Genomic DNA, 23578 nt, shown 5'->3' on the forward strand with positions numbered 1-23578 from the left:
TCCAAGAATGTGTTGGGACCTTCAAAAATCTGTGAATCGATCTCAATCACCAAGAATGAATTTGATCTTTTCTTGAATTTTATGAGCTCGGATTAGGGTTCTTGGATGCTGCAAAACTTTGTGCTTAGGTCTGGAATGATTGTGTTCTTATAATAGAAGGATTTAGGGTAACAAAACTCAATCAAATCCCTTTGAATCTTGAATTGAAAGTTGATTGGAAATATGATTTTAAAGTTTCTATTCTTGAGCCAAATCCAATCTTTTCCAAACAATTAACTCTTGCACGAATTTGATAGTGAATATTGAATATTTACATGATTGATTATGATTGATATTAGAAACAAATCAAATCTTTTCAATTTTTTCCAAAATATTTGACTTAAATCCATGATTTTAATGAATAAAAATTCAAATAAAAATCAAATATCCATCATATTTTCGTGGCTTTCAGATTGGAGCTTTTAGATAACTTGTATATCAAGATTGGATCTTAAAAGATTGGTCTTCTTCGCAAAAAGATTCATTTTGGAGCCTTTTATTTCACATTTTTTCCTTTAAAATGGTCCAACTTTGACAAGGCATTTCTCCTTCAATTTTTAAGGTATGGAGGAGTTCTAGGACTTTTTGGAAACCTCATGATGTCCTCTACAAGCCACTTTGGAAGCTTTTTTTCATTTGAGGATTTTATCTTGATGATATGGGCTTTGACAAAAAACTGCTTTTGATTGACTTTCAAAAAGGACATGTAATGTTTTGGTCCATATCTCTCAAATAAAGCATTTCTAGCCTTGGCATGTGAGAGACAAATTTGTAGATAATTCAATTTCCTTCAAAATGAGATTTGGATGCAAACGTTCTGATGTTCCATGTGAAAGTTATGGCTGGTCGAATGTTCAGTTGACTTTAGGTCAAAAAAACCCTAATTTAGAAACTTTAGGTTTTGTTGATTTCTGAACTTTCCTTGATGAATCATGATCAATCCTTGATTAAATGATGAATTATACTTCAAAATAAGGGTTTTGACAAAAAATCAGGAATTTTGACTGTACTTTGACCACAGGTGACTTTTTGGGCAATTGACTGGGCAATCCTTGGAATTGAAGCATGAATTTTGTCATGGAGATAGTTTGAAACATCATAAGTCATCTGAAATCCATTGGGGACCTTGATTTATTAATTTTCTTCAGAGAAATCAAAACCCTAGTTTAGGAGGTCATTGTTTAGGAGAGTATGTCCTTAAGTCTTGAACCTTTGTCTGAGATTGAAAAGTGAAATGAGATGGGCAAATTTTGGGGTATGACAATGACCTATATTTCTCGGTCATGTGACTTAAATATCTAATGGATTTTGCATAGACATCGCATAAAATTACATATATGTTTCTCAAAATGCTCTCAGAGAAGCGTCATTGATATCATTTATATATGTTAAAATTAAATGATATTTTGTGATTGATTGTATATATACTACCAAACTTTTTGTGAAGGTATATATATGGAATGTATCAAGTAGGAGGACATTTTAAATAAGAGATAGGAGGACTTAATCCTTGCCATTAGATTGGATATTTGGTTTTGATGAACATTTATTGTCTATGATTGCACATGATTTTATCAAGACCAAGTATCCAATCTAATGGCTAGAATTAAGTCCTCCAATCTCCTATTTAAAATGTCCTCCTACTTGATACATCCCATATATATATATATATATATATATATATATATATATATATATATATATATAAGAAGGGATATATTTAATCCAAGAGTAAGTGTTCAACACTTACTCCAAATCTTAACCATTGATTTTCATTAATCTAACTGTTTTAATTGATCATTTAATTTAATTATTTTTGGAAATATTTTTTTATATAAAACATTAATTAAAGCTGTTGGATTAATGATAATCAATGGTTATGATTTGGAGTAAATGTTGAACACTTACTCTTGGAGTAAATATAACCCCTCTCTCTCTCTCTCTCTCTCTATATATATATATATATATATATATATATATATATATATGTATATATATATATATATATGTATATATATATATATATATATATATGTATATATATATATATGTATATATATATATATATATATGTATATACATATATATATATATATGTATATATATATATATATATATATATATGTATATACATATATATATATATATGTATATACATATATATATATATATATATACATATATATATATATATATATATATATATACATATATATATATATATATACATATATATATATATATACACATATATATATATACATATATATATATATATACACATATATATATATATATATATATATATATACATATATATATATATATATATATATATATATATATATATATATATATATATATATATATATATATATATATATATATATATAGACACACACACACACGTATATATTAGCAAGTTAGTTTTGAATTTGTTTATATTTTTCTAATTTGATGATCAAATCAATTATGGAAAATTTGTAAATATTCAATTTTCAAATACACATTAGTAATGATGAGATTTTTTTTTTTTGACAAAATGATGAGATTTTTTTAAATAGTAGATAAAGTTACTTTTTATATAGATTTTACAAATGGTGGAGTCTGTTTTTCGTTTGCCTTCTATTTTTATAAACTCTAAAGGCTAAATACCCTTTTTTGTCCCTTAAGTATACCCTTGGGTCCATTTTGGTCCCTCAACTCTAAAAAGTTCCAAACTGTTCCTTTAATTGTTCTAAAAGGTGCACGTTTATCCTTTCTGTCAAATAAGGTGTAACAGACGTTAAGTTATCCTACGTGGCATGTGATGTGGAAATGTTTATATGTTTTTTTTATTATATGTGTCTCTTCCCAAATTGGCTTCGTCCCCAAATTCACACGTGCTAGGGTTCACATTTGCTGAACCAAATCTCCTCTTCTTCCTCAACGAGTTCTTCTTCCCCAGTTTCTAGGGTTGATTAGGAAATGAAGTCTTCTTCCTCAACGAATTCTGGAGAATGTACATACGATTCTTATGTGAAGAAATTTGGGAGTGCAGAAGGGATATTGCGATGGAAACCTAAATGTGGATGTGGAGACATGGCTACTCTACGAAGAGCTTCAACTGTCACGAACTATGGGCGACAATTTTGGGGTTGTCGTAATTATAAGGTAAATTAACTTGTTTAGTCGCATTCCATCTCTTTGCTTTTGGTCTGATTTGAAATTATTGTTGAACGACATAGGGTTCAACACAACCTGGATGTGGCTACTTTCAATGGTTCTATGATGATGCTGAGGATGAAAAAGATCACTTTCTGAGGAATCAAAAGAGTAGGTTGGAGAAGCTTGAACATGATATTGATGCTGCAAAAATGGAGGTCGAGTGTTTAAAGAAGAAGATTACAGAAATGCAGAATCAATCGAAGAAGAGCATGAAGATAGAAAAATTTTGGAGGAGTCTGTTTTGTTTACTTTTAGTTGTTGTTGTTGTTAGGATGTTGTATGAAGGTCAACCAGTTTAACATAGGTTGATGTTAGTTCAGATGCTACACTTTGGGTTTGTGTTAAAAAAAGTTTGTAACAGCTGTATACATTATGAGTTTCCCATTTTTGGGTCAATTTCATTTAAAGGTTGATTTAAGTGTTTAAATTATGAGTTTCCCATTTTTGTTATGTTTACATCTCAAGCTTAATAACTGCAACAACCATAAGGTTTAACATAAGGATTGACATTGTTGCTTAACACCAACATAAGTTGTCAAAACACTAACAGTAGTTACATCAGTTTCATAACATAAAATATGCTAAATAATTAACATATGCTTGTTCAAAAAACTAACAGTAGTTGTCCAAAAAGATGCTACATAAAAGATGCTTAAGAGTGCTAATTCATAACATAACAGTAGTTGTTCAAAACATAAACTAAATTTTCCAGCTTGGGGTGGCTCTCTTGGTAGGAGTTGTCCTTCTTGTTGTTGGGCCTACAGCTGTTCTGGCTGCATTCAATCTTGTTGTAGGACCAGGTGGTATGAAAGGGGTAGCTGGCCTCCTGACCGGCAACTTCTTTGATTTTGAAGGGACTTTCTTGGACTTTGCTTGAGATGCTTGAGATGCTTGAGATGCTTGAGATGCTTGAGATGCTTGGGCAGTGACTGGCTGGGAAGCTTGATTAGGAAATGCTTGAGGTGTTGCTTGAGATGCTTGGGCAGTGACCGGCTGGGAAGCTTGGGCAGAAACTGATTGGGAAGCTTGAGTAGTTGAAGGAACCTTACATGTAAGCTTGTTGTGACCTGGTTTTTTACACCTGCTGCATGAAACAATAAATCCAGTCCTTCTCATTTTTCTATCAGACCCGTCAATTTCACCTTGCTCTAAATTCCTTCTCTTTTTAGGCCTTCCAGGCATTTTCCTATATTTTGGGGGCAGGACATCAGGGTACTCTGTTCTTACCCAAAGATTAGAGCCATTAACTGGAAAAATAACAGGTTTATAGACCTCTACATATCTTGACTTTCTATAATAATCAGGTATGTAGTCATCAACCTTATGATTCCTACTCTTCATGGCTGAAAGTGAATGCACACAAGGTAAGCCTGTCAGCTCCCATCTTCTGCATGAACAAACTCTATCCTTCAAGTTGACTGTGAACTTTTCTGCAGAATTTTCAAGATGCCTCACTTCAAAGATATGCTCATCATACATCCTAACAATACATACAATAATCAGAACTGTTCCACTGAGTTTAAAAACAATAAACAAAAATGTTCCACTGAGTTTAAATACAATACACAGAAATGTTCTAATGAGTTTAAATACAATACACAGAATAATGAGTTTAAATCTAATGAGTTTAAATCAGGGTTTGTGTATGAGTCTGTTTTCTCAATCTTCCTTCTAATGTTTGGTAGCACTTCTTCATCTGCTAGCCTTTCAAACCTCAACCTGTTTGTAGCCCACCTCTCCATCATATATGTTCTGATTTCCTCTACCATGGTTATCAATGGTTTGGACCTAGAATCCAATATGACACTATTGAAAGCCTCTGACATATTATTCAGAACAGCATCACACTTGTTATGTGTCTTGAAGTATGATCTACTCCAAAATCTTGGAGGGGTGCTCATCATGTGCTTGTAAGCTTCCACATTCACATCCTTCATTACCTTCATCTCCCTTTCCCAAGCCTGGTAATAAGTAGACTTGGCAGCTTTCCAGATAATTTCTTTAAGTTTTTTTCCAGGATACCTCTTCCTAAAGTTGTTGTATAAATGTCTGACACAAAATCTTTGTTCTACCCTAGGCAGAAGCTCTTCCATTGCAGGCAATAATCCCTATGCAAAGTGTATAAGAAAGGTGTATAAGCAAAATGTAAATGCAAAATGTAAATGCAAAATGTAAATGAATTATGAATCATACCTTTTGTTGATCACTAATAAATGTGTATGTCAGGCACTCTTCCTTTCCACCAAGGTCAGCAATAAGCAACTCCAAGAACCATGTCCAGCTATCCTTGTTTTCACTCTCCACCACTGCAAATGCTATGGGTAACATTTGATCATTTGGATCTCTACCAATGGCTGCAAGGATTTGACCTCCACAAAGTCCTTTCAAGAAACATCCATCAAGCCCAATGAAATACCTGCTTAATTTGAAACTTTCCTTACAAGCAGCAAAACAAATGTACAGCCTTCTGAAGTGAATCCTATGATCATCAGAACCTTCTTGAGCTGGTTGAACATTCAATTTCACAGTTGAACCTGGGTTTGCTCTTAACAACTCATGGCAGTAGTCATAAATCCTTGTATAGTCCCCAAGGAAAGATCCATCAACCATGTCTCTAGCTGCAAACCTAGCTCTTATAGCCTTTGTCTTGTTGACCCCCACATTCCACTTTTTTTGAACCTTTTCCTTTATGTCTTTCAACTTCATTCTAGGGTTGGTCTTAAGTGAATTTTGTATTCTTTTGCTCAACCATTTAGTCTTCAACATCTTCACATTATACTCTCTACTGCAATTATGAAAGTCTACTATCTTTCTTAGTTGCCAAGTATCCTCATTAGGCAACTTAGCACAATATGCTTCCCATTGACATCCTTCTTTACACCTAACCCTCACCCTTATCTTGTCATTCTTAGTGTACCTTAGGTATCTTCCAGATTGGACTGCATAAGTTGTAATTGCTTCTTTAAAATCATCTTTTGTGGTAAAATATGTTCCCACCTCCCACTTGTAGTTGGACATATCCTTTTGTTCCTTGAATATTGGAAACTTCTTTCTCTTAACTTTACTGCTATCATCACTGTCACACTCACTTTCTAGATCCTCACTTTCATTATCACTGCCTTTGAATTCATTTTTGGTTTCTTCCCACTTTTCCTTACCTTTTTTGCCTTTTTCTCCTACATTATCATCTTCAAGTAGGTTACCAACTTCTTCTTCCAACTCAGTTTCATACTCATCAGAGTCATCCTCGAATACTACCTCCATTGCACTATCATAATTGAAGTCTTCATCTTCAGAGGTATTAGAACTATGCCCATCATCAACCTCCCCAACCCTTTGTCCATTATCATCAGTATCTTCTGCATCCTTATCCCTTCCATGATCAGTATCTTCTGCATCCTTATCCCTTCCATGATCAGTATCTTCTGCATCCTTATCCCTTCCATGATCAGTTGGCAATTCAGTTTCATTCCTGATCTCCTCAAGCACAACTTCAGTCTCATCTACAATCTCATCTACAACCTCATTAAGTGGTATTTCATCAAGGGGTATGTCATCTACTGGTACCTCAGCAAAATCAGGGTTTGTCAATACGTGCTGAATAAAGATGTCAACTCTAAGGTGAACCCTGTAGAGATCAGCAATCTCTAGGGCACCTTTGTCATCAACTAACAGATTCATACCCTCAGTAGGATCCCTATAGTATATCTTGTCTATGGCCGGGTAACCTAATTCCTTAATAGCACCTAACAACTCAAAGAAGCTCCACTTATCCGCATCTACCCTCAATCTCGCAACCTCACCCCCTTCATAAACATCGTGTTTCTCATCAGTGAACGCACCACTATGATGGATTGTAATGTTCAAAAATTCATCCATTTCAAACTAAACCCTAAATAGAATCGAAGAAGATGAAATGAGCATACAAATTGAAAAAGAAGAAGATGAAAATCAGCAAACAAATGAATTTTATTAAACCCTAACTACCAAATCAGTTAGCTGAAAAGCACAAATCAGTTTCCTGAAAATCAACGGTGTCTTCGTCTTCGTCTTCGTTCCCAGAAAACCTTAAACTTGTCTTCGTTCTCAGAAAACCTTCGACTTAATTGAAAATGGCTGCTGCGCTGCGCTAGGGTTTATACATACCCCTTTCTCCTATTTCTGAGTTACTAAGTGAGAATCACAAATATGTTTAGAAAATAACACTTAAGTGAAAATATATTTTCCATGTCACAATTTAATTAATCAAAAATAACACGTGGATGACACCTGGGTAAAATCTTTGACTTTGACTAACGGTTTGGACGGAAAGGATAAACGTGCACCTTTTAGAACAATTAAAGGATCAGTTTGGAACTTTTTAGAGTTGAGGGACCAAAATGGACCCAAGGGTATACTTAAGGGACCAAAAAGGGTATTTAGCCAACTCTAAATTATTTAGGCTTAAATGCACTTTTGGTCCCTCTATATTGAATTTTTTAACATTTTAGTCCCCTATAAAAAAAACCAGTTTTTAGGTCCCCAATATCAAATAATGTGAATTTTTTATGGTCCCTAGTCATTTGGCATATTTTTAATGACATGGCACCTCATTATGTGTCCAGTCACTTGTCACCTCTAAAACATTTTATTTGTATTTTTTATTTTAATAATATATAAAAAATTAAATACCAAAAATTAAAATTTGATAACTAAAAAAATCTTCATATATTCATCTTCATAAATTAATTCGTCAAATCTTTATCCTTTATTTTTTCAGATTGAAAAGATGTACTTATCTTCTTATTCTTCTTTGTTTTAACTTTGCTTTCAACTTCTTTGAATATAGCTTTGCAAGAATGTTTATTCAGGAGTGAAATTTCAGATCTATAAAGAAAACTTGTTTTCGAAAGTTAACAATTAAGCTTGCATTATCTTCCTATGTTTGTACTAATGGATGCCACAATTTCTGTGTTATTTTTCTCTTTATTGAGAAAGTGAAACTGGTCCACTATGATACCTTTTTGTAAATCCATGATTCTTTGAGGCCGCTTCCGAAATTTCCCAGAAACGTCGGAGCTCGGCATCTCAGATCTGGTACAGCTGATTAATGATGATTTTTTAAGTTAATTTTGATGATGATTTTTTAAACCTAGATCTGAAAAAGTTGATGATGAGGTTGAATCTACTGTTAAAGAAGAAAAGGTAGGAGATTATTCATTATACGATATAGAATCTCAACAAAAATTCATATTATTCAAAATACACAATGTTCAAATTCAATAAAATTAGGGTTTCGAATTCTTAATTCAAAGCCATTAGTGATGAATAAGGAAAATTAAAATTGAAATTGAAACATTATACAACAACAACAGTAAAATCAAATTTCTGCTCATGGTTGTTAACTCAATTCTGGGTTCGAATTTCTATGGCCAAAATTTCTAACACTCCTCCCTACGCTTCAGATTGAATATATATATGGGAGGTATCAAATGAGAACTTTGACTATAATGAGAACTGAGAACTTCTAATAATAACCATTGGATTTGAATTAATGGCTCATATTTACCTCATTTGTTAAAATATTTAATTAATATTTAAGTGAACAAGATATTTATGCAATATATATTTAAAATATGAAGTAAATCTGAGCCATTAATTCAAATCTAATAGTTATTATTAAAATTTCTCAGTTCTTATTATAGCAAAAGTTCTCATTTGATACGTACACATATATATTAGCAAGTTAGTTTTGAATTTGTTTATATTATTCAAATTTGATGATCAAATCAATGATGGACAATTTGTAAATATTCCATTTTCAAATACACATGAGTAATGATGAGATTTTTTTAAATAGTAAATAAAGTTACCTTTTATATAGATTTTACAAATGGTGGAGTCTGTTTTTCGTTTGCCTTCTATTTTTATAAACTCTAAATTATTTAATTATAAAATAGCAAGTAAATTTATGAAAAAAAATTAATTACTATATTTAATAATGAATTACTCTCTCCAACTCAAATGTATCTTTAAATCTTAACAAATTATATATATAATTCGTTAAGATTTTATAATTTAGAATAATTTTTAGGCGTTGAGTTGGAGATATTAGTTGGATATTGAATATAGTAATTAACTAATTATAAAGTAAATAATGTGTATTTTTAAAATCTATATAAAGGTAAGCTTTTTCTAGTCTTCCACAAGACAAGGAAGAAAATCTAATCATTAGTAATGAGTATTTGAATATAATATTTACAAATTGTCCACAATTGATTTGATCATCAGATTTGAAAAATTTAAACAAATTAAAAACTAAGGTTGTTGTTCTTTATTGAGATAAGGTTCAGAATATTTTGTGTTTATTATATTGAAAAGTAACATTGTTGTAATACTATTGTGCAGTTGTTTTGAGAGGAAGAAATGGAGAAAAGTAGAATATTTTTGGTGGTGCTTATGTTGTTGCAGTGTTGGGTAGCTATGGCAGATACTGAATATTTGAAATACAAAGATCCAAAGCAACCATTGAATACTAGAATTAAGGATCTTGTTGGTAGAATGACTTTGGAAGAGAAAATCGGTCAAATGCTTCAAATTGAGCGCACAGTTGCTTCTACAGATATAGTGAACAAGTATTACATTGGTAAGTTTTTGTTAATAATATGATTATTCATTGTGAATCTCAACTGCGACGCGAAGGTTAATGATATTTAACCGCGTGAAAAATTACTTCAGGGAGTCTTCTGAGTGCTGGCGGAAGTGTTCCTAAGGTGAACGCAACTGCAAATGATTGGGTTGATATGGTGAATAAGTTTCAAAAAGGTGCATTGTCGACTAGGCTTGGAATTCCAATAATATATGGAGTTGATGCTGTTCATGGTCATAACAATGTTTATAATGCTACTATTTTTCCTCACAATATCGGTCTAGGGGCTACAAGGTAAATAAATAACCATTATACATATATTTATTGTTGTTCCATAATGGAACTAAAGTTATCGGTAAATGAGGAGTTAGAGCTTGATGCGGTCTAATTTTGAGCTGTTGATGTGATGGACAAGGAGCTGACTTGCAATATTAGCACTTCAACGATATTGGGCCTTTGCCTATTAGGTCTTGTAGGCCGCCCAGAACAATTGTGTTTTGTTATAATTCTTTGTATTGATGATTTTAATTTCTTTGAATCTACAGGGATCCTCAACTAGTGAAGAAGATTGGTGATGCAACTGCTCTTGAAGCAAGAGCGACCGGAGTTTCATATCTCTTCGCTCCTAGCATCGCGGTAATTAAGATAATCAAATTACATATATGTCAATTGCACATTACAAAAGATAGTCGTTTGTTCAAATTCTTCTACGTTGTAATGTGGTTATTACCATTATTTGATAATATTGTTTTATCTTATAAGGGTTGTCTTTGAGGGTGTGTAAAATAGTGCCCCTAATTATTTCGTCACATTTAAGTTGTGATTAACCAACACAGGGTGTTAGAAAACTTAAGACGGTCTTGCTTATAAAGTATATGTTTGTATAGGTTTGTAGAGATCCAAGATGGGGTAGATGTTATGAAAGTTATAGTGAAGATCATAAAATTGTTCAAGCTATGACCGAGATCATTCTAGGATTGCAAGGTGATATCCCTCCACATTCACGCAAGGGTGTTCCATATGTTGTTGGACACAAGAAAGTAGCAGCTTGTGCAAAACACTATGTTGGTGATGGTGGAACGACAAAAGGAATCAATGAGAATAACACAGTTATAACAAGACATGAATTGCTTAGCATTCACATGCCAGCTTACTATGACTCAATTATTAAGGGTGTCTCAACCATCATGGTTTCTTACTCAAGCTTGAATGGACAAAAAATGCATACTAATTACGATTTAATCACAAGATTTCTCAAGAACACGCTCCGTTTTAAAGTAACACTTTACTTCATAAATATCTCATTTCCCATATCTAATATTGGTGTTTATCAGTATATGTATGCTTAAAAATTTGTTTTTATATTTTGTAGGGTTTTGTCATATCAGATTTTTTTGGAATTGACAAGATAACTTCACCTCCTCATGCTAACTACACACATTCAATTGAAGTCGGAGTAAATGCCGGTATTGACATGGTAAACTATGATTTTTTTTCAATTATGTTGAGTAGTATTTTTATAGTTAGGTATCAAAATTATCTTTTTGAAAGCTTCGTGTCCGCCCCTAGGACTGACTAATCTCAGGTACACCAATTTTACCATCCATTTACTGAGGTCTCTTTTAAAGCCAGAGCAAAAGTTCGGTATGAACTGACCCAACACATGAGTCGTCAAGAATCAAACTTGATATTCTAAAGCTTACAAACACTCACACTCTTTGCGTATAAACCAATGATTTTATACATATAAAATATGATCTTTTTAATACTAAATGTTGTAATGATGCAGGTAATGACTGCAGCTGACTTCCGAGAATTCATAGATGGCTTATCTTTACTAGTGAAAACAAATGTTGTATCTATGAAAAGAATCGATGATGCAGTGAAGAGAATTTTGAGAGTCAAGTTTGTAATGGGTCTATTTGAAAAACCATTGGCTGATTACAGTCTTGCCGACCATCTCGGAAGCCAGGTTAGTCGAGTAACTTTGATTTAAATATGTTTTTAGTCCCTACAAAATTATAGAACTATATATTTTCAACCTAATTTGACAGGAGCACAGAGAGTTGGCTAGAGAAGCTGTGAGGAAATCATTGGTACTATTAAAGAACGGTGAAAGCGTTGATAAGCCGTTGCTTCCTCTTCCTAAAAAGGCTTCAAAAATACTTGTTTCCGGAATTCATGCTGATAATCTAGGCTATCAATGTGGTGGATGGACGATTCAATGGCAAGGGCTTAGCGGCAACAACGTTACTAGTGGTACGACAATTCTGAGTGCGATAAAAAATACAGTTGACAAAGACACTAAGATAGTCTATCAAGAGAATCCATCTCTCGAATATGTAAAATCAAATGATTTTTCATATGCAATTGTGGTAGTCGGAGAAACACCATATGCGGAAACAAATGGCGACAGTTTAAACTTAACCATCTCAGGTAATGGGGCAGAAACAATAAACAACGTATGCAGCGGAGTGAGATGTGTGGTTGTGTTAATAACTGGTAGACCTGTGGTTATGTTACCATATATTGACATAATCGAAGGACTTGTTGCGGCATGGCTTCCTGGTAGTGAAGGTTACGGTGTTACAGATGTTTTGTTTGGTGATTATGGATTTAGTGGTAAACTTCCACGGACATGGTTTAAGAGTGTTGATCAATTACCTATGAATGTTGGTGATTCTCATTATGATCCTTTGTTTCCATTTGGATTTGGTCTTACTACTCAAGGTCTTAAGAATACTTAGAGCTTATTATTGCTTGAATTAGTTGGGTGTTGTGTCATATGTCTTGATTATATGAAATCTAAGTACAAAATTTTCTTAAGTTGGGTGTTGTATCATATAAATGTGTATCTGTAAGCTATTTATGAAATAAAATATTAAATAAAGTCAAAAGTTTTTATAAGTTATCCAAATATGCCCTAGCTGGTAAAACGGAGCCCTAAAGGCGAAAAAAGAATCAATCATGTCATATTCATATATTCTACATTGCAATCAGAAACAATTTTAAATAAAAGTCTATCAAGTTATTTACCCTCAATTTGGATATTCACATAATATTATAGTCTATTAATCCAAAAGAAGTTTATCAAACAAGCACATTTGAGTTTATCTAAATTCTCCCGTCATCCTTCCAATTAAATTTGGCATCCTTCAATTTTTTAATAGTGTTACTTTGTATAATACAATGATAATGACTAAATTTATGTAAATAATATTCTATTTACATTGCAAATTATAAGAAATTTTCATTCACTTTTGTTTTTTTTTTTTTTGTGTTTGAGATGAATTTCATGGGTTTTAGATGAATATTGATCAATGTGATGATGAAGATGATAAAGGAGAAGAGGGAAAAGGTTGAAGTTATATAAAAAATATTATGTGTTAATAGTTCATTCTTACCTTCAGTAGACTATCAATTTCCATTGTTACCCAAAAAAAGAATGAAAAAGAACATAAGTGAATGAAAATTTCTTATAATTTGCAATGAAAGAGATTATTATTTTAAAACATTCTCCCATCAAAACAAGTTCGTTTTTTTTTTACAACATTTTCTTTAAAAATGACCATTATCTCACGGTCAAGTGACTTAAATCTCTAAAGGATTTTTACAAAACATCACAAAAAAGTACATATATGTTCCTAAAAAATTCTGAGAAGCGTCGGTGATAGTGAGAGACAAAGTTCATTACTTCACATTTCCGATATTTCTTAAAACCCTAACCCTTAAAACACTTCTAAATGGATTTCAATCACACTCTATTTAAGCTTTCCACTCCCGCCCTATTTGTTCTCTCTGATGAAGACTTCCGCTTCTACTACAACTTTCCTGAATTTAGACATCTCATTGAAGAAGCTGCCAACACATCACATACAATTACATATATGTTCCTCAAAATGCGATCAGAAAAGCATCAATGATAGTGAACAACATCGCTTACAAATTCACATTCACCACCATTTTCCATCTAAATACCCATTTCATTCCATTCACCATATTTCTTAAAATGCTAACTCTAAAAACCTTTCTCAATGGACTTCAATCACCACTTTTATGAACTCTCCACTTCAACCCTATATGTTCCCTCCAACAACAACTTTTGCTTTCCCTATAACTTCCTTGAGTTCAGACATCTCCTTTAAGAAATCACTAGAAAATCACATTCAATGTTAAACCAAATTAGTTCCTCAAAAAACATATGTGGTCTAGGTACATCTTTCCCCGCCGACATCGATAATGCTTGTGAATAAATTGTTAATGCAAATGACGATGTTTTGGAGCTTGCGGACGAGATCGTGGATGAGTTTCATAGGGTTCAAAAGGAGAAAGATATGGAAGAAGGGGAAGACATGTTTTTCAAATTTAAGAATGGGAAGAAAATGGTTGGTTATTTGGGTGATTAAGTGATTGGAAAGAAATAGAAATTTTTGTTTCATGTAGACACTCTTAGGAAACTACAGTATCATTATAACCTTGTGTTCACAACTCAAATCAACATTTTAAACATGGTTGGTTAAAAATATTTAATTTTTTTCTGTGTTTGAGACGAATTTTATGGGTTTGAGATAAGTGTGATGATGAAGGTGGTGAAGGAGAAGAGGGAAGAAGATGAGTTTATATAAAAAATATTATGTGTTGAGAATTTATAGTTATATTCAGTAGATTATCACTTTCCAGCCATCTAATTTTTTTTAAAAGATCAAATTGTTAAAATTAAAAAAATAACAAAGTCTTTGGTGGACACTCAACAAAATTGTCTCTCCTAAAATAATTAAAGTTAAAAGTTAACAAAATTGACTAAGTTGGCTAATGGTATTGTTTTTTAGGGACTAAAACTTAAAACTTACTAAATAAACGACCAAGGTGTAATCTTAAATTAAGTTAAGGTACAACGACACTAATTAAGCCTTTTAAGAAATATAGATGGTAGGAAATTGATAGTCTATTGAATGTAACAATGAACTGTCAACATATAGTATTTTTTTATATAGCTCCATCTTTTTCCCTCTTCTCCTTCATCATCTTCATCATCACATCATCAATATTTATCCCAAGTTCAGAAAAAGGAACATAAGCAAATGAAAAATTATTATAATTTGCAATGAAAGAGATTATTATTTTAAAATATTGTCCCATCCAAACAAGTTAGTATATTTTTTACATAAAAATATCTTTTATAATGACATATATTTTACGGTCAAGTGACTTAAATCTCTAAAGGATTTTGCCTATACATCACATAAAAGTACATATATGTTCCTCAAAATGCTCTCACAGAAGCAGGGGCGGATGCACATTATGTGGTAAGGGGGCTCAAGCCCCCACAATGAAAAAAATGTTTGGCTAAAAATATCTAAAGTTTTGTAATTTGTCCCCATTAGAAAAATATTTATTACAAATATAAACATGTTATTTAATAAAATAATATATATTAATACTAATTTTAAGTTTTTAACTATTATTGTTTGATTAAATACACTTATTTAACATTAAATATATACTACAGTATAAAATAAAAATTAATTGTGATACCTTTTATGTAAAATCGTATATTCGAATTTGAGTTCTTACATTTTTTTATTTTGATGAATACTATAACTAAAATTTGCCCCCACCACTAAATATTCCTGGATCCGCCAATGTCAACACCCTTCATTTTTCTTCTTTTATAGAGCTACCCTTGCCTTGACAAGATTAGCATCAATATCTCGAGTGCATTGGCCCAGAAATTCCATCCATCCATTTGGAGGATTAATATCCTCACTGATTTTCTCATATTCAACTGTCCATTTAACAACAGCAGTCCCATCAGCCTTATCACTTACTTCAAGTATGGCTTTAAAGGTCTTATAGTGCTTATCAATATCTCCACCAAAAAGCTTCCAACTAATTTTTTTGTTATAAGAGCTATAGAAAAATATAAAGGATTAATTTTAAATTAAAATAAAAACAATCACTCTATAATTACCTACTACATATGTCCAGTGTTTAACCGTATCAATCGTGCCATTCTTCACCTTCATGCAACTTGGCTTCGTGAATTCTTTCACAATGATTTTGCACTTCGTGTAGTTCTGATGTATATACTTTGAAGAACTTGTCAGTAGTAAGCTTACCGGATAGCACCATTTTTGAAAAGAAGAAAGAAACAAGGGTTCATATGATGAAAGTGTATGCAACCTCATGCCTTAAATAGAAATTGGATTACATTATTTTTAGACATCAATTTGAGTTGCATTATTGTTTTTTTGGATATGATCAAGAGTTACATGATTGAATATACATAAATGTCTTGGTCCCGCCATGCGTGGCTATTTTCAACCAAAGGCAAGTTGCTTGAAGCATTTGTCTAGCCAAAGCATGTGCATTTAACAACACAATAATAATTATGCTATGTCATGGCAAACATGTAGTGGGATAGTTTAATGTGTTGATATTATGGAAAAATAAAATTCCACAAATCATTTGCAGCAATTTTTTTACGAAGGTGCAATTATCTTTACAGTGCCTTATTTCATATATAAATAGAGGCCTTTTGCATATTGGAGATTTTTTTTTTTTTAAAAAGCAAAGAGTTATATATATAGAGATGAAAATAAGGAACTAAAGGGATACGTATACAAGAAGTTGAGAAGCAGCTGCACAAGAAATACCACAGCAATATAGAGAAAACAAAAACAACAATCAACCCAATACATCATTCAAATGAAGCCAACTAAAGAAAACAACAAAAAAAAAAAAACCAAAATAAGAGACGGAACCTGAAGAAAGATATAAATCAGAAGTACTAGAAAGGATCACTAGTTAGACCTTCTTAATCAAAGACCAACAAAAATGACATCAATTTTCAATGGGCAGCAAGAACACTCTCAGAGGAGGCCGAAGACACTCAAATTGCCATTGACGTAAATATCAGATAGGGTTCTCAATCAGACCGAGAAAACACATGAGTTTGCGACAAACCTATCAAGATACTATTTCCAAGTCAAAAGAATACTCATGTCTTACTTGAGAACACTATATCATTCCAATATTTCCAAATCATCCAGACCACAACATGACAAGTCGTCAATCCCCTAAGCCTAGGCAAATCAACACTATAAAAAAAACATATGAAAAAAGGATAAAAGAATCTCTGGGCGTGGCTACAGACCAACCTAACAAATCTGAAAAATCCTATACCACACAAAATTTCTACCTCACAAGGGAAAAACAAATGAGAGGACGACTCTAGAAACCTTGAACATAAATGGCTAGAGATACCCTCTTAGACGATGTTAATCCTCCTCTTAAATAAGTTCTCTTTGGTAGGAGTCGTATTCTACAGGAATTTCCAAGAAAAAACTACCACTTTAGATGGGGCTCAACTACTCTAGATATTGGAGAGCCGACTCTACAACTGGGACCTGACGATCTCAAGGGAACTCACAAGAAAGAATCACAACAACAAATAACACTTTTCATGACGAAGCTTTCACAACAAACGAAACAAAACTGCGGGTACATATGAACGAAGCAAATTGTTTTATTTAAAATAAATATTAATAAAACTGTTACCTCAGATATTTAAAAATCTGACATAAATATATGCTAAGGGTTTGAGGTTCAATTCTCAACTCCTGATATTTAATGTTATTTATGGAACCAAAAAGGCGACATTATGTTTTCTAGATTTTACATCGGATATGTTACCTCGGGTTTTAGGAAAACTGAGATAAATATTCCCTAATTTTTTATTCTTTTGATGACCAAAAAGGCATATTTTTTATATAATTTACATCGGCTAATCTACCTCGGTTTTTTAAGTTTAACCGAGATAATTTTTTTTTAATTTTGACTCTCATGTCTATCTAATTCAATTTTCGAGCCCTAATGAAAAAACACTTGTTCTCGAAGAAGCTCAACCAACGAAAGAACACTTCTTCTCCAAGGATCTCAACCAATGAAAGAACACTTCTTCTCCAAGGAGCTCCGTAGTATGTTCTTGTTGTTCTCCAATGCTATTGTTCTTATTGTTCTCCATTACTGTTGTTGTTGTTCTCACCGCATTATTTTATTATTTATGTTGTTGTTGTTGAGAATCTATATTTTTGTACTCTTTTTTATTTTATTTTCGGAAGCTTTATTTTATTATGGATCGTAGTTGGATGAAATCCAACAAATTAAGTAGCGAGTATGAGAAAGAATTGCTACAATTTCTTGATTTCGCTGATAAAAACCTTCCTAACAACAATAGGATTTTTTGGTGTCCTTGTATAAATTGCCATAGTATGCAAATACATCAAAGGGATATTATATTCAATCATTGTGGTTGTGATGGAAATATTCAAAATTACACGAAATGGTTTTACAAGATTGTCGTTGTACCCGGAATGTAAATGTTTTACAAGATTGTTAACTGTGTTAAGACTATTTAATCTTAAGGAAATAGGTGTGTGGACGGATAAAAGTTTAAGTGAATTACTTGAATTATTGATAGATATGCTTCTAGAAGGTAACACTTTGTCAAACCGTACCTATGAGGCCAAGACAATTTTGTGTCCAATGGGTTTGGACTATGTCAAAATACATGGTTGTCATAATGATTGCATCTTATATAGGAAAGAGTTTGAAAACTTAAACGAGTGCCCGAGGTGTGGGGTGTCGCGCTACAAACAGAAGAACAAAGGTGTTGATGACGACGATGGTGCAACTAGCAAGGATGTTCCTGTCAAGGTGATGTGGTACCTACCTATGATTCCAAGGTTCAATAGATTATTTGCTAATGTTAGTGACGCAAAGAATACTAGATGGTATGCAGATAGAAGAGTGTGATGGAAAAATTCGCCATGTAGCTGATTCATTGCAATGGAAGAAAATTGATTCCCTGTTTCAAGATTTTGCTAATGATCTAAGGAACCTTAGGCTTGGACTTGCCACCGATGGAATAAATCCTTTTGGTAATTTGAGTACTAACCATACGTCATGGCCTATTCTTCTCTTTATTTACAACCTATCTCCATAGTTGTGCATAAAGCACATGTATATGATGCAACTGATGATGATTTCGGGTCCAAAACAATCAGGGAACGACATAGATGTTTATTTATCACCATTGATTGAAGATTTAATACTTTTGTAGGAGGAAGCTGTTGATGTTGATGATGCGTATACATGTGATAACTTTAAGTTGCGTGCCATGTTATTTTGCACAATCAATGACTTTCCTGCATACGGTAATTTGTCTGGGTACAACATTAAGGTTCAACAGGTGTGTCCTATATGTGAAGTTGATACATGTCACCACCAATTACCAAAAGGAAAAAAGACAGTTTATTTTGTGCATCGAAGATTTTTAAGAGCTAATCATCCGTATCATAGATTGTGCAAGACTTTTAATGGAGAGCAGGAGTATGGTATCGCTTCAAAACCCTTAACTAGGAAGGAAGTTTATAGAAGAAAACAACACATTAAATTTGTCTTTGGAAAGAAACAAAAAAGGCCCGTGGAGAAAAATTCTTGGAAAAAGAGGTCGGTTTTCTTTGATCATCCATATTGGTCAAGTCTTGATGTAAGACATTATCTTGATGAGATGTACGTGGAGAAAAATGTATGTGATACTTTGATTGGAACATTTATCAACATTAAAGACAAGACAAAAGATACTAAGAAATCCTGGGAAGATATGGTTGTGATGGGTATACGAAGAGAATTGGCCCCAAGTGAAGTAGCAAATATAACCTATTTGCCCCAGCATGTCACGTTGTGTCTAAAAAAGAAAAAAAAGTTTTTGAGATTGTTTGCACGGTATCAAAGTTCCCCTATGGTACTCATCAAATGTGAAGAAACTTGTGTTAGGGAAGAAGGATTTAATAATTAACTCCAAGAAAAGCAAGGAATACAAGGAAGTGTATAATAGAGGAAAGTGTGTGAAGTTCTGTTGCTGAATTGCAGGATAGAGTGTCTGTTGGGATACTTGTCTCAGACAAGATATCAGAACATGTCTGAGAAGAGTTAGGAGAATTTATTTTTCTCTACTACATGTTTGTTTGCTCCTATGTGCAGCACATGCGTGAACCATTATAATTGCTACCATGAATGGGAGTGGTGATGAGCCGATGTGACTATGTGGAGTTCATGTTGGATTTATGTTCAAACCAAAGTTTGTTCTAAGGTCAACTAGACTGTGATGTCTAGGTGGACGATATGTTAAGGTGTACATAAAAGTGGTTGAGAATCTTGTGATGTTGGTATGTTCCACTACATGTGTATCTAATGGAAAACCTATGTTAGTTCATCATGTCTCTAATGGTGAGAAATTTTAAGAATACCAACTAAGATGGAGAAGCTCCTGATTTCCTTAGTGTCATACACCAATATTTGACCCTAATATCCCACCTAATTTTCATTGAGTCTCAAAGAGTATGATCATCATTATCATCATTCATAATCATTCATGCATCATTTGTTAACCAAAATACACAAAAAGATTGTGCTTGCTTGTTGCCTGTTTCCCAATATAGGTGATTGATTAAAGGAGCTCAGGCATATTAGGTTTTCTTGTAGCTCACAAGGTGGCTCAAGATTCCTCATATGCTCAAGTGATTTCTCTCATCAATATCCAAGTCCATGTATGGTTTAAATCAAGATCAACAACTCTCAACTTCATCTAGTACACAATTAGGGTTTTTGACCTACTTCTCTTGAAGGTTGACTTTTGGTCAAAGCATGGTTCTATGGCTCAAAGCATGATTCAAGAATCTCTTAATGCCTCATTGTAATCCGTTCATATCATCCATTTGGCTAAAAGAGCTTGATTCAATTGATACTTGGAAGAATGTAATTCAACTGGAAAAAAGTTAACTATTCAAGATCACCTTTGACTTTTGGGAAATTTGGTCAACCATGGACTTTTGAAGATCAAAATCATTAATATGAGATTATTAAATTTATTAGATCAAGAGAAATCAAGAAAATCAACCAAGGATTCAAAAGTCAAAGTTAGGGTTTTGATTTTTTCATGAAGAAATTACATATTTAATGCTCAACTTTGAATGATCAAAACTTCTTCAATAAGTCACCATTATTTATACTCCAAAGGCTGAACTGAAGAGAAAGTCATGATTTACAATCTTGTCCTTGTGGAGATTTTTCAAAAAAATGAAAGGATTTCAAGTTATGAAGCAATGAAGTTGCTGACTTTTTCCAACACTTAGAAAAATTTCATGAAGGCAGATTTGTTCTTCAAAAGTAAGCAACTTTAAAGCCAATTTCAACCAAGATCCCTTGAGAATTGGAGAAAACTCTAAACATGAAAGTTGTTGAGGATGTTCAAGGCTTTCCAAAAAGTAAGAGAACTCCTCCATAGCATTTGTGAGCAAGGAGAATCGAGGATGTTCAAGGCTTTCCAATATCCATGCCATACCTTGTAATATTACTTTTCAGACCTGTAAACCTCCAAATCTATCCATAATTATAAGATTACTCAAGCTTTTGAGATATTATCCAATTGATTCAAACATTATCCAATCCATTTTGCCATTGAGGGGAGAAAGGTTACACTTTTATTCTTGTAAAGAGGCTTTAACCATAAAACTTTAAGCCTTGAGCCTCTAACTTGTTCCCTCTGCACCAAAAGTATTCCAAAACCAACAAGCAACCACCTAAGCTGCATAAGAGTCACCCTAAGTTATGTTTAAAGCATTGACAGTACCATTGGAAGCATGATTTTCAAGTTAACTTCACCACGAAGCAAAATCACACATAAAATCTCAAACCACAAATCACAACTCCTCCCTATAAATAGAGGATCTTTCCTTTTGAATCTAAAACACATAAAATCTCAACTTCACTCCCCCACTTGAAAGCTCCAAAATTCCAACATGCATAAACTTGTAGTTTTTGAGTTCAAAGTTATTTCTGTGTCAAATAACCACTCAAACATCTTCCATACACTTCTTAGAAACTGTTCAATCCATCACATTACATTTGTAACAACCCTACATCATCCTCTATTGTTGAATTTGTCATTTGCAACTTGGTTCGGGCAGAGCAATCTAGATTATCTCCAAGCAAGCTAAGCATCCCATTGTCTTCAGAAGGACCTCAGGAAGTTATCCAAGTCCTCAAATCATTTCTGGAAGCTCTCTAAATCCAGTTTCGATCTCCATCTATAGAGGTAACTTTTCAAAACTTGAACTCTCTCATTTATGAACCATTTTTAACAAAACTCGATTCTATTATGTTTGTTGCAATATGAGGATCAAAATCCATTAACTGGTTGCCATTTATACTTTCTAGATGTCATTTAATTTAAGTTTGAAGTGTATGGGTTCTTGAGATACAGTCAAAATAAATTTATATTATGCACATGGTTGGATTCGTCTTGAAAAATCTCACAACTTTCTAGTTTACATTTTAAGAAATGGTTGAGTTTTGAGTGAGATACAATTTCCATAATTTTGGTGTCTTGAGGTTTAAAATGAAGTTCAATATGGCTTTTGGGCACATTTTTTATTATATATTTATGAGCGCATTTGAATATCACTTGTAGCGCGTTGGTACAATGATCTTATTTTAAGTCTTTCACCATAGTGACCTAAGTTCAAGTCCTTTAGGGGCCAAAACTCTATTTTTTATCATTTGTCTCATTTATTTTTTTTTCCAAATTTGGTAATTTATTTGAAATAGCAAATCAATTTATTTTCACTTGATTTTTTATACACTCTTCATTTATGTGACATATTTTGTGAATATATTTAAAAATCCAAAAATATTATTTATTTAAACTTTTTTGATTAAATCAAAAATGACGCTTTTATGCCTTTAAACCCGTTAAAAATCAAACCTTTTTCACGTGAGCTTTTCACCAAATGCCTTGATTAAATTTGTCTGATTCCCTTAGGATTAAACTTAGCTCCCCTTGAAGTTTATAGCATGATCCCTGTAGTAATTTAACTAGGTTTTATTCAATTTTTAAATGATTAGGTTAGTGTAGATATACTAAAACCCTAATCCTAGACCCTTTGATCCTTGAGCTCAGTGCAAATACCTTGTTAATATTAAATTAATTGACATGATCTGTCCTTGTTTATCCACTTGTATGTATACTGGTTTGATTTATATCTATGTACCATATATTTTGATTACGTTTCCATCTTTGTATATATCATTGTTGTACTAATCCCACATGCATGAGATATTCATCCATCATACATCATACTCATACATACATGATATGATCTTGAGGTATGTCATCCCTTATTTTCATAATCTCTTTCACACTTGAGTTTATACATTGATATCTTTGTACTCACTTTGATTGTATCCATGATACATATGCTACACATCACTTGAGATGTTTATCCTTGTATGCTTGGTTGAGATGCTTCATTCCTCATTGTTGCTTGAAAATCCAAAGGAATGGGAATGGTATTGACTAGAATTGTCAAGGTACTCACTCTCTTTTCCTCCTATTTTACTTTGTGCTTAGTATTTATAAATCTTAGTGTAACACCCTTCTATCCAACACAAAGTTTTCGAGTAATTTAAATCATACATCCTGCTCCGTAACACGGGTTCTAAACAACTATCGCAATCATACATTCTTTTGAGTTGCCAATATAAATTCAATATCACGTATCGGAATCTCAATTCTCAAATAAATTGACAAGTATCCATCATACTTCATTATTCAAATTTTAAAACTTAAAATCAACATCA

The 23578-nt window shown here is 32.7% G+C and overlaps 1 protein-coding gene and 1 pseudogene across 2 annotated transcripts; one reads left to right on the forward strand and one right to left on the reverse strand.

The window, feature by feature from the left end:
- Window positions 1-1635: 1635 nt before the first annotated feature.
- Window positions 1636-12789, forward strand: LOC131640619 (uncharacterized). Of its 2 annotated transcripts, XM_058910999.1 has the most exons (8): window positions 1636-1649; window positions 9663-9871; window positions 9964-10168; window positions 10420-10510; window positions 10762-11151; window positions 11247-11351; window positions 11664-11846; window positions 11929-12789. In XM_058910999.1, the coding sequence occupies exons 1-8, from the start codon at window positions 1636-1638 to the stop codon at window positions 12619-12621; spliced, it is 1890 nt and encodes a 629-aa protein (XP_058766982.1). In that variant the 3' UTR covers window positions 12622-12789. The 2 variants fall into 2 exon arrangements, with proteins under 2 accessions (XP_058766982.1, XP_058766983.1); XM_058911000.1 differs by lacking the exon at window positions 1636-1649 and having other exon boundaries at window positions 9652-9871.
- A 1243-nt stretch (window positions 12790-14032) lies between these two features.
- Window positions 14033-16045, reverse strand: LOC131640618 (MLP-like protein 168; annotated as a pseudogene).
- Window positions 16046-23578: the final 7533 nt, after the last annotated feature.

Source organism: Vicia villosa, unplaced genomic scaffold, assembly GCF_029867415.1.
Source record: "Vicia villosa cultivar HV-30 ecotype Madison, WI unplaced genomic scaffold, Vvil1.0 ctg.003240F_1_1, whole genome shotgun sequence".
Classification (NCBI taxonomy): domain Eukaryota; kingdom Viridiplantae; phylum Streptophyta; class Magnoliopsida; order Fabales; family Fabaceae; genus Vicia; species Vicia villosa.

Coding starts and splice junctions, on each gene's coding strand:
- LOC131640619 (XM_058910999.1), top strand. Junction 11,352..11,663: donor TAAATGCCGGTATTGACATG/GTAAACTATGAT, acceptor GTAATGATGCAG/GTAATGACTGCAGCTGACTT. Junction 11,847..11,928: donor CCGACCATCTCGGAAGCCAG/GTTAGTCGAGTA, acceptor CTAATTTGACAG/GAGCACAGAGAGTTGGCTAG.